Below are 12,076 nucleotides of genomic sequence, written 5' to 3' on the forward strand. Positions count from 1 at the left end.
ATGTGCCTGAATAGCATTTGAGCCAATTACCTATTGACCCGAATAATCTTCAATAAATTATTACTGGTGTGCAATACAAGACATTGCATTTACACTGACAAAAAAGGAGGAGTTGACAGTATAAAATGAGTCAGAGCTGATAGTATGCTGGCGCAGAGGGGGTTAAGTAGCAGAGGGGGCTGTGGTGGGCTCCTTATTTGGGAGAAGAGTCCCTACTCTCCATTGGTGGAAACGGTGACACTGCGGAGGCTCCAGCTAGAAGGGAACTGACTAGGCTCATTTCAGCACCAAGGACAGCAGCAAGCAAGCAGGCAGCCCCTTTGCCTGAATAGAATAGTGGATACCCTGCACTGCTTCAAGCACCCGAGCAATGCACCCTGCACCCTTAGTCTAAGACACATATTGTTTTTCCAGCTACCTCCATGATCATATCATCTATGCTATTCACCCTCATTCGATGTCATTGATCCTAATCCCATTTTAACACTTTATCACTGTCTGCCCCAATCGTCTTCATCCCAGTCATCTGCTTTCAATTCACTGGCCACTGTGCACCCCTACCCTCCCTCAATCCAGGCATCCCAGGGGCTGCACGGGCAGCAATAGAAGGAATTGGCACTGGATCTGAAACCTACCTAGGATCATTGATTGAGCTACTTCCACCCCCTCCTTCAGCCCACCCACCTCCCCCATCTCCCAGCAAAGCCAGGGTTCTCTCAGTCTCTGACATTTCAATTTCACCCTGTTTGGAGCTGGGGAGCCCCCCAAAAGCAGGACGTTGGCTCAGCCGGGGTGTGCTAAGTCCATGGACAGGATGCGCCTGTTCTTGCTGGCAGTGCTGTTCTTATTTTCGTTTGCCCGGGCTGGATGTGATCCCAAAATAGTGAACATCGGAGCGGTACTGAGCACCAAAAAGCACGAGGTACTCTTCAGGGATGCTGTCAACCAAGCCAACAAAAGGCATGGCACCTGGAAGATCCAGCTCAATGCCACCTCAGTCACCCACAGGCCGAATGCGATCCAGATGGCTCTATCCGTTTGCGAGGACCTCATCTCCAGCCAGGTATTAGGGAGCACATGATGTGGGTGCTTTATTTGGCTAACCTGTCTCTTATTTATGGAACCAATTTGTATGGTAATATAGACCACTAAAACACATAAAGGCAGCTAAAGGTTGGCAATAGATGGGGAATTGCTCATAAAGGGTAGTTTTGGGAACTAATATAGACAAACACATGGGTGGTATTTCGTGGGCATATTGACATAAGATATGCAAACTAGGTATTTCGGTATTATGTTCAGCTAGCCTGCCTCATGTAAAGAACAGTTTGTAAAGCTGCATCTACAGGCAAGGTAAAGATTGGCATTTTATGAAAATGCGCTTTGTGAGTATATACTGCATTCTCTATTCACCTTCTGGTCTTGGTTAAAACATGCCAAAATATGGCATGAACGAGGCATAGTAAAAGGTAAAGATAAATACTGAGCATCCCCCATTTTCCAGGGTTCTCAGTTCCCTCAGTCACGTTCTTTATAAGAATAGCTAGTATCCTAATCAGGTCGTCAAAATCTGGGGACGATCTATTGGTGTGTAATGGGCACTAAGGCTTCTTTGGTATACTCAGTACAGTCTGATCTTCAGATTGTGGATAGAGAAAGGTAATGCGGGCACATTTTGATCACCCTTCTAGCAACATAAACATGCACACTGGATGGGCACGCTGTGTCTTTTGCATTGTCATATCAGTCCTAATTTCAAATCAGGGTAGCCTTGACATTGGGAAGGGGCAGTGCCATACCCAGTAAGGTGGCAACTGGTCATTGCCGTATCTGTTGCTAGGGGTTGATGCACAAGGGAATATCTGTTCTTCTGTCCAGCTTCTTTTAGGGTTTCGTTCACATTCAGTCTGTTGCAGCTTGATTAGCACTCTTCTTTTCATCAATCAGCGTGTTGCTAAATGGGTGTAGTGCCAAAGATAATATGTAACCGAGGTGGGAATATATCTAACAAAAGCACCAGATAGGAAAAGTCACAACCTGACCATACATCAGTCTCCAGGTGGGTAGCTGAGTGCAATAATGTGTGGGCACATAATAGGTACAGCTTCGTGGTATACAATGCCTACATTGCACAGTGAATATGATGCCATTTACAGCTCAGACAGGGTGGGCACCATTGCCAATGCAGAGATTATTTCAGTAAAGCTCATTTATAGCTCTGAAAAGCGGCTAGTAGCTGGATTGGCACCATCAGTGTATACTGGATTTTAGTCATGAAATTTGCATTTGCTAGTCCTATGGGTAAAGGTAGCTGGTGTAATATGGGATTCATATGATGATACAATAGAGCAATGCACTATGAGGCTCTTATGTAACACTGTGTGGCTCCCCCTCCCATCTGACCCCCTGCTATGGTTGTACAACGTGTAGGAAAATATGGGCTCCTGTACACAATGTATAACACATCATATCTCCATATTGTGCTGTCTGTGAAAACATTACGTCCAATAGGGAGCAAAAGAGGATGTGTGTATATAAAAGAGCTGAGATCACAGCACATCAATACATGGCTGCGTGTGTGTAATCTTTTATGTGAATACACTTGTATGATACCCTGCATCACTTCTAGTGTGTGTGTTTGTAATCCAGTGTGTGTTATATATATATGTCAATTGTTTAATGTGTGCATGTGTATGTTTGTAATCTAGTGTTTTATATATAAGCCATTCCTTTACTGTATGTGATTTTTATTGAGAATGCCACTCTTCCTAAATGTATTCATCTCATGTAGTGTGTATATAATGAGAATGTAAATTGTTATATTTCTACCTGTATGTACACTATGCCAAAATATGTTTTTTTTTCATATTTTTATGTGTCTCTATATGTTTCATTACATGTATGCACCCAATCTAATATCTTTGTTTCTAATATCTTTGTGAGTGATCCAGTGTGTGCATTTTATTTTTATGTACCCTTGTGTGTTTTTCTATTTTTTGTTACATAATCTGTTCTTGTGTGAATGACACAATTTTATGTGTCCAGCATGTACATGTTGTTGTATGTGTCATGTGTGAAACAATACTTTGAATAAAGTGTACGTATACCATGCGATGTATCATATTGGGTTTATTTCCCATTTTATGTGCAATGTAATGAACCAATATGGTGTGTATAGTGGTTTATCTTTAAAATAACATTTTATACAGCTTCATTTGCACACATTTCTGATGTGTACACAGGACACATAGAGGCACATCCTTTAAGGAGCTTAAAATATAGATCCTTATACAATGAACACCATCTTACACACAGCACAATACTGTCCTATTGTGAACATGTATTCTCCCTGAAATACAAGTGAGGCTCCATCTTGTGTGCAGGGTGTACAGATATTTTCTATCTGATCACCTCCTCCCTGTGTCTCAGCTGCCCTTATGCATTCCAATGAAGCCTCTTCTGTCTGCATTGCAGCCTTTCTCAAATCCTTCTCACCAAATCAGTAGGCAAACTAGGCACAAAACAAATCAAGCAATAGAACACATTGTGATATTTAGACAAAATACAAAAATAGATCTGTATACTGAATGTCATGTCCTTGTATGTTGCATTATAAAATAAAGATTGAATCACTTGTTCAAAATTAGGTTTACAAGCGTATCACTCAATATTGTGCCAAACTATTTACCTTTATCTATTTATTGACCTTATATGTATGGTTATATATATGTATGTTGTAATGTATCAAAGTATATATGTGTTCGTGGTGGTGAAATTCTCGTCCTAAAGGACTCCAGATGCCAAATCTGGATAATGAAGATAAATGAAGATGTTGTAATGTATCCCTATTTTATATAGGTGTGTATTGTATCCATCTATCTCCTATACCTCATATCTTTCTTACTATCCACATCATATACCTGTATATGTTTATCAATGCTACATGTGTTTGCAGATGCATGTGTTTAATAATGTATCTATTTATGTGTCTTTCTATCTCTCTATCTATCTCTATCTGGAGAGAAGTGGAGAACAAAAAAAAAATGTATAGTACATAAACAATATACATGGTATAGATGAGTGGACAGATAGAAAGATAAATATTTAGATAGATAGGTATGATGTAGAAGATACATACATGCATTTGCATACATATATGGCATAGGTAAGTATAAATGTGATGTAGACAGACAGAAAGAAAGATATGTAAAGAGAAGAGAATGGTACATCTGACATGTATTCATTCATCTATATCATGTTTATTGTTTATGTGCTATACCTATGCTTCTTTTTATGTTGCTCTTTACATCTCTCCAAATAATTAGACTTGTCATAAAAGATAAATATATGCAAATATATAAACATGAGACATAGATACATATAGCAGAGAGTTTGTAGTTAGATATAGCACCTGTTTGTTTATATCAACGTTAAGAATTACCTTCAATATCAATAGAAAGGTCAGGTAGAAGAACAAATGTTATTATGGAGAAAAAAAGAAATAATAGTATAAAGAATATTTCTAGAAGTAGAAGAATGTTGTTGGAATGTATTTTGTACTGAGTGTTAGTAAATGTGCTGACAGGTGGGCCCAGTTTAATGAATGACGCCACTGACTGTAGCCACTGAGTGTTTTTTCCTGCGGCTGGCTCCCAGACGTCCATTAGATTGCAGGTAATAGGCCTCTAGAGACGAATACTGCTAATTGTTCAGTGTGTGAATAAATGAATTGTAAGTTTTAGGGGTTTTCCTGTTATCTGTGCCTATACAATATAGGATGATGGCAAGATATCCAGTTTGGAGAAAAATTAATATCTTTTAAGGATTTAGGATTGTTAAGGATTCTCCACCTGTCAGACAGAGATGATGGAAAACATTGCTGTGTATAAAGTGATAATTATTCAAAGAATTCGTAGAATATTAGCTAGATATGCAAGTTTACTCTACAGCAAAATGTTGGTAGGGCCAGACAGACACATTTGGTGGTCTGAAAAATAGAAACCCTCTCTCTGCAAAAGAGCAAACCCCAAACTTGACAAGTATTACATTTATTGGTCAGAAAAGCTTTTTATGTGCCCCTTTCTGATTTGGTTCCACTTTGATACTGGGGCTTGTCATCCATCTGCCATGATGTCTAGTCCTAACAGTGTCAGCTGGGGATTATCATTGGACAAAAGGAGGCAGGTACTGGAGTTTAGCCAATAGTCAGCAAGTCAAAGAAAGTCAGCACTTATAAAAAATATAAATATAAATATAGTATTTAAAAAATTGATTTCAAATAAAAATTTTATATGAAGTTTGGTTTTTTTCAAGTCATTCTGACATATGTGGCCTATTTGGGGTGTTTAGTATGAACAAATCAATAAAAAAGTATAAAAAAATACCCAGTGCAGTTCTTCAGTTTGATCTCTACCTACATTTACTGCTTCCAGGTTTATGCCATACTGGTCAGTCACCCTCCAGCCCCAACAGATCACCTGACCCCAACGCCAGTCTCATACACAGCTGGATTCTATCGAATACCAGTCATTGGGCTAACAACCAGGATGTCCATATATTCTGATAAGGTATGTACATCATGCAGTCATATTGATGGAGTTGCACATTCAAGCTATGCAGTTGGGATTGAATTTGCTCATGCCCACTGAAGATGGTTCAGAATGATAAATGGAATTAGTTTTAAGTGATTTTTTTACTCTTTAGATCAGATGGGGTTAGATGCAGACAGCAATAGCAAATAATAAACTGTATAGCACGTGCTGTCATTATAACAACCTGGTCACAGCCTGGACATGGCAAAAACGCAGTTAGCAGTGATTTTTTTTCAATCAAAAATACAAAGTAAATACTGCCTAGAATCCTGGAGTGGAAACTGTATATACTTGGAAATAAAGATGTAATGGTGTAATTTACTTATGGAGATTAGCCAGCCTGCTACAGTAAGTAAATATGAAAATAAAATTTCACTTTGCAATGAATGCCCAGTAACATGCAAGGATATGCAAATATATATATATATATATATATATATATATATATATGTATTTGCTGCCATGTAATTTGATGTTTGAAGTCAGCAACGCTTCATATCTTTATTTAAGCTAATTGGATTATGTCTGCAGAGTGATGTATCACTTTGATAAATAACCAGCCTAAACTCCTTCAGTAAATATTCCCCAAATCTTTTCCACTCACACTTATAATGGAAAGGGAAAACACTTTATAGCCATGGGGAGGGGGCATTGTGTGTGTCTTTGAGGGTATCATTGGCGAGTTATCATTCCTTCAGTTTACAATGTGTCCCTTAAAAATTATACTTTTTCTTTTTAGAATGATGGTATTATCAGGACTTAAATCCACAGGGACATACTACAGTAATGTACAGCTGCAGTCAATGTATTCTGTAGTATTTGACTACTTTTAAGTAGATCTTGGTAATAATATAATTATATTAAAAAAATTGACTTTATTCAAATTCTATTTAAATGTCCTTGGCATCGGACTGTTAAGCTTTAACTTTACCCTAACTACTAACACTAATCCTGCCCTAATACCATAACCAAGGTTCGGGTTTATCCTCCCTAACAGGTTTATCCTGCAGCTCAGCAAATCTAGCTGGTGGCCAATTACATCTTCTCATTTCCCTTGGTGGAACTCATTGAGCTGTACTTTGTGTCTGGTATTGTCCTCCTCCTCCAAATTCTCTGATTTGTTTACTATGCCTGGCATTGACAGCCTGTCAATTACAGTTACAATCCAGAAAGTGAATAACAGGTATAGCATACAGCCCAGTGAATTCAGTTTACAATATAGCCTCCAGCAGTTTTATTAATACAACTCTCCTGTTAAAGCATACAACCTAATTGTAAACTTATCAGGATATGCCATTGTTTTTTGTACGATTGTTATTTTATTTTATAGTGTATATTTCATTTCTTTTTTAATATTCTAGAGCATCCATCTGTCTTTCCTCCGCACTGTCCCTCCATATTCACACCAGGCATTAGTCTGGTTTGAGATGATGCGTCTTTTTGGCTGGAATCACGTTATTCTCATTGTGAGTGATGACCATGAGGGCCGAGCAGCTCAGAAGAAACTGGAGACCCTCTTGGAAGAGAAAGAATCCAAGGTCAGTATGTGCACATAACAATGAAATGTACGTTTTATATTTCTTCCTTGTGATAACCAGTTCTCCTCAGATTGTTCAATGTATGTAGATTCTTGTGCCTAAAACATATTTCTCTTTTCATCGTAACATGACAAACGTAATGCTGAAACATCTAGACTGTCTCACTAGCACCTGACAAACCTTTGTACTAGTTTCATCTCACATGCTTTGCAGAGGGCCAAAATCTCCTTAAATCAGTCGATAAAAGGGAATAGCCTGGAGCTTTGCAAATCTAACGTTAACACAGTAATAAACCAAAGACAATTAACTTGATGCACAAAAGATATATGAAATGGTAGGCACTCTGATGGACCAGCAGCTTGGTTGAATTGGCTAATGATGGGTAGTTAAAGTCTTTCGGCCAACATGTGTACAATGCAGCTTCTCTGCGAGCTCCCACTGCTGACATCAACATCATCCGCCCACATCTCCATCAGAGACGTGCTAAGCACTGCTTTGCTGACATGGCTCATGCAATAGATTGAAACCCTGCTGGCTGCCCAGCTCTTGGAGAAGATGCAATGTACTAATATAGAGCCAGACCAAATTTGTAGTGAGGTTTGCATTGCTTATAAAGCTGGTTTCCTAATTTGTGTGAACATTGCAGAAGAAAAACACAAACTTAATAAACTGGGACACAAACCACCTCTTAAAGCATTAGGAGAATAAAGAAGAAGTGGTGGCAATGACCATAACAACCAATTAAACTGCTGCTGTAATTTCACTTCAGTTAGGATTCTAGTCTTAGCAAATCCTAGGGACCAGAAAGCTGTGGTGCCTAAACTTTGGTAATTGGTGAACTTTTGAGCTTTTGTACTTTCTGAGCTTTTTATGTTTTTGTGTATGGTTCCTGGGATAGCTAGTTGACAACTAGAACATTTTAAAAAACAGAAAGGTGATTGGTTGCTTAGGTCAACATTATAGTTATTGAAGTTGCTTCTATTGTTATACTTCTTTTTAGTAAGACATGCACAAATTGAAAACAGTAATAATTGAGAAAAAGGTAAATATAGTTAAAATTAAAGTGAGCAAGCTGTCAAATATTATTGTCAAATGTACAACATCTGCATAAGCTTTGATAGATAAGCCCCACCAGCTGCCATTCACCTGTGCAATGAGGCCCGTTCTTTGTGGACAGGGCTGGAAGATGATAGTGGAGATAAATCAGAAAGGAGCATAGCAAGGGAGCAAAGGGAGAATGAGTGTTCAACTAAGGAAAGTGGAAGTTATGTGAACTTGTTGCTTTGTCAGTAAGTTGAATTCTTCTTGATGAGGATCCTTGTGTAGTTGAACAGCAAAGGTGCCTTCATTCATTAACACTGATTCTGTTTTCTTGCAGAAGAGAGTTCTCTTGTAGGACACTTTATTAGTCAAAACATCTGTGTGGAGTTCTTTGGGAGCCAATATAATACTTTGTTCCCATTAATAATTAGGAGAGGGCTATGGGAGATTGGGATTACCCAGTGTAACTGATCTTGGGCCTATCGCAGGCATGCTCAATAACTATTAGAGAGACTCCACACATGGGAAGGGTTTTTCTTAAGCTTAACTTTTAAAAAAATACATAATAGTTTTCATATTACTTCACCTTATATCTCTAAAATAAAACAAATTCACTTTGACATGCGGTTTCTCTACAGTTAACTTCTATCATGTGACCATACAACATAAAAATGCAAAATAACACAAGGTTTATTATATTATCAATCTAGTACAGAATGTAGGCCTTGGATATCATTGTTTTACTTTTAAATAGACTTTTTTTTATTGATTGTTAAGTTTAGCATCCACCAAGAACCATTGCAACCAAAAATGTGTAGCAGCCAATGATCTCATAAATATTAAGTAAACTGCTGAACATAAAGTAAAAGACAGTTGGAAAATCCAATAAAAGTTAGTACATTAGTTATGTTATCATCAACTACCCTATTAAAACAGTCCTCTTAGAGTAAATTAATTTTACCAATGATAATATTATTAATAAAAAGTATAAATGTACAAATTTAACCATGTAGCTGGTTAATGTACTTTGAGCAAGAAGTGGTATGTGTGATCAAAAAGAAATGTAGTGAACTGGTCAGCGAGAATTGATAGATGATGTCTCAGTAGAGGCGTCTGTAATTAGATTTGATGTATCAACCTATTTACTGCTCTTAAAAGCACTTTTTTTAGTATATTCGTCTAGGAACACATAATGTAGTCATGCTTAAAATAAATGCCATAATGCCATAAACAGTGTGTGAGTCTAAAATAAAGTTAAAAGAATGCACTAAAAAGTCTAAACTTCTTTTATGCCAAATTTGGTGATTTTGCTCAGTTCAATTTAAACCCATTAGCCCTTGTTAGATTGTGGTAACAGTGTTTGGAGACAGAGCTGGTTGAGGTGACCACACACAGAATAGGAGCTATTGGTAAATGATTAGCTGATGAAGTAGACTTGTTGTTGAACACTTCTATGCATGACCAACATTTAAACATTTACTTTGTACAGTTTTGTACCTTGAAGCATAAATTCTCATAAGTGTCACTGAGCTTTTGGCATGATTGTCAGAATTGAACAGCATACTTGACAATTATGGCACACACCTTTTTGTCAAGCTTCCAGCAGCGATTGTCAATGATGTTGGCTATGTTGCATCCCCTGAAGCCACCATTTTGGTCACCAACCCTTCCTGGTCCATCATAATCCTCTTCGGACATTAGGTAACCATGAGTTACATTGTCCATAACATCTCGGTCATTTTTCGGTTGTGGCAAGAATATAACCAGATTTTAATACATGCCACATACACTGTACAGTGTAAGCAAAAAAAAAAAAAAACTAAAGCTTTTTGTCAAAATTGACTTTGCATGTTTCTTTTGCAAAAAAAAAAAAAAAAAAAAAACCTCTAGTGCCTTGTTTTTTTGAGTTTAGTTCTGCTTTAAAAACTTTATCAAATGTCTGTAGCGTGTGAGGGAATTGTCTGATGTGTTGCCAATGTCTGAGGTGGGGAACTTCCACGCATTGGGCCTGATTTATTAAAGCTCTCCAAGGCTGGAGAGGATACACTTTCATCAGTGAAGCTGGGTGATCCAGCAAACCTGAAATGGATTTCCTTAAATATATTTCCAATTTGCTAGCAAATGTTTTGAATCCTGGATTAGATACATTCCAAGATTGCTGAATCACCCAGCTTCACTGATGAAAGTGTATCCTCTCCAGTCTTGGAGAGCTTTATTAAATCAGGCCCATTGAACTCATGTTGATAAGTAATTTAAGTAGCACCAATTACAAGGCCCAGTGCTACCAATGTGGGTCCCTGCTTGCATTTTTTTTCTACTTAAAAATCCTTGTCCTCAGACACCTATTTATTTTAGCAGGACGTATGAATTGAAGAAATAGAAGCTGTTTGCAAAGCAAAATAATTTTAAAAATATTGTGAGCCAAAGTTTATTCTGAATACCTACATATATATACATATACAACTAGTTAACAGAAGTAAATACAGCTTAACCTTGTTTTGTAAAATTTGTAATTTAGTATGACAACATCAAAAACATATCAGAGAGCAGTTAACAGTTAATCATTTCAACTTAATATTTAGAGCTGTACAAAGTGGTGAAGTATGAAGCATTCTGTTGACCCTTTTCTTACTATGAAAACTGGAAATGACCCTTTATCTTTTGTAAAGACCCACATTTATTTAAACATTAAATATTTTTTAATGTATTTTTATTTTTTATATATGTTTGTATTTTTTTGTACATTTTTCATTTTGCTTAAAAAAAAAACTAAAAAGTGTATCCCATTTCAGGGGCTAGTAGTTTCTACAGTTCCATTTACTTATTTCTAAACTGACTGTATCTTTATACACATTTTGTTGAGAGTTGATTGCTTTAAAACCTAAAATTTTCTCATGGCTTGAAGGATCCTTTCTTTGACCTTTTAGCTTATTTTGAACAAGTTTGGAATAAAGAATGTGAAAAATAGAAATCTACTGTGTTCTGTGCAGCTGCTAGTTTCTGAACAGTACATTTTAAGGGCTCTATTTATAAAACAGGGAATCTGACATTTACTCAAACATTGCCTTGTGAGAATCTTCCAGGTCTTTCATGTGTGTCAATGCCAGTAAGTCATTACCACCAGGGAATATTTCAGGGAAACTTGTCATGAGCAAAATATTGCTCACCTCTTCTTTAGAAAAAGCTTGTTGGTCAGCTTTCCTACGGGTCCCTTGGCTTCAGTCTTTTAAATCAGAATAATTTTTTTTCCATAATCTGTATGCTTGGTTTACATCAGTCTGTCACAGAATATTGAAAACGATTGGATCCCCATGTAATAGAGGCACCTAATATTTTCAGAAGGAGAGTTCAGAAATGTTGGTTTCCATATTCTCTGTACAGTTGTATTTTAAGTTATATAAAAACAATTGTAACAAACCAAATTTTCAGTCTATACTAAAAAAAATTTACAATGCAATCCATGGTTAACAGACCCTTTTTGTTTATCAGGAAAGTGTTGACACAAACAAGTCCATCCACTTTTTGAGATGATTTGATAATGGTTGTTAGGTGCAAAGTGTTTGGATGTCTGTGATGTCTGTTAATCACAGACTCTGTTCATCGCTGTTCAATCCACACAGTTGTCTCCACAGTTTTCTTGGAGACAAGTGAAAGAAAAAAGAAACACTAAATGTAATTCAAAAGACACAATTCCAGTTTTTTTTTACTGTTGCTAGAACACAAAGGATTGATTTACAAACAAAGTAGAGAGTATTGATCCACATGAATGCTCACAAAGCCTAGAGAATAAAGTAAAACCATGGTTGTATATCAACAGAAGACAGTAAAACACAGATACAATATTTATTTTTGTAATAACTTATTTAGTTGTTTATCACCAATAAATTCTATGGCTATTTACAAAGT

General features: G+C 36.9%; 1 protein-coding gene across 8 annotated transcripts in view; it reads left to right on the forward strand.

Moving 5' to 3' along the window:
- The first annotated feature begins 292 nt into the window (after positions 1–292).
- Positions 293–12,076, forward strand: part of GRIN1 (glutamate ionotropic receptor NMDA type subunit 1) — a 73,011-nt gene continuing 61,227 nt past the window's right edge. For all 8 annotated transcript variants that reach the window (XM_072431408.1, XM_072431405.1, XM_072431404.1 and 5 more), the window contains exons 1-3: positions 293–1,063; positions 5,433–5,567; positions 6,953–7,129. In XM_072431408.1, coding sequence (XP_072287509.1) covers positions 806–1,063; positions 5,433–5,567; positions 6,953–7,129 — 570 coding nt within the window. In that variant the 5' untranslated portion in view covers positions 293–805. The remainder of the gene's footprint in view (positions 1,064–5,432; positions 5,568–6,952; positions 7,130–12,076) is intronic.

Source organism: Pyxicephalus adspersus, chromosome Z (assembly GCF_032062135.1).
Source record: "Pyxicephalus adspersus chromosome Z, UCB_Pads_2.0, whole genome shotgun sequence".
Taxonomy (NCBI): Eukaryota; Metazoa; Chordata; class Amphibia; order Anura; family Pyxicephalidae; genus Pyxicephalus; species Pyxicephalus adspersus.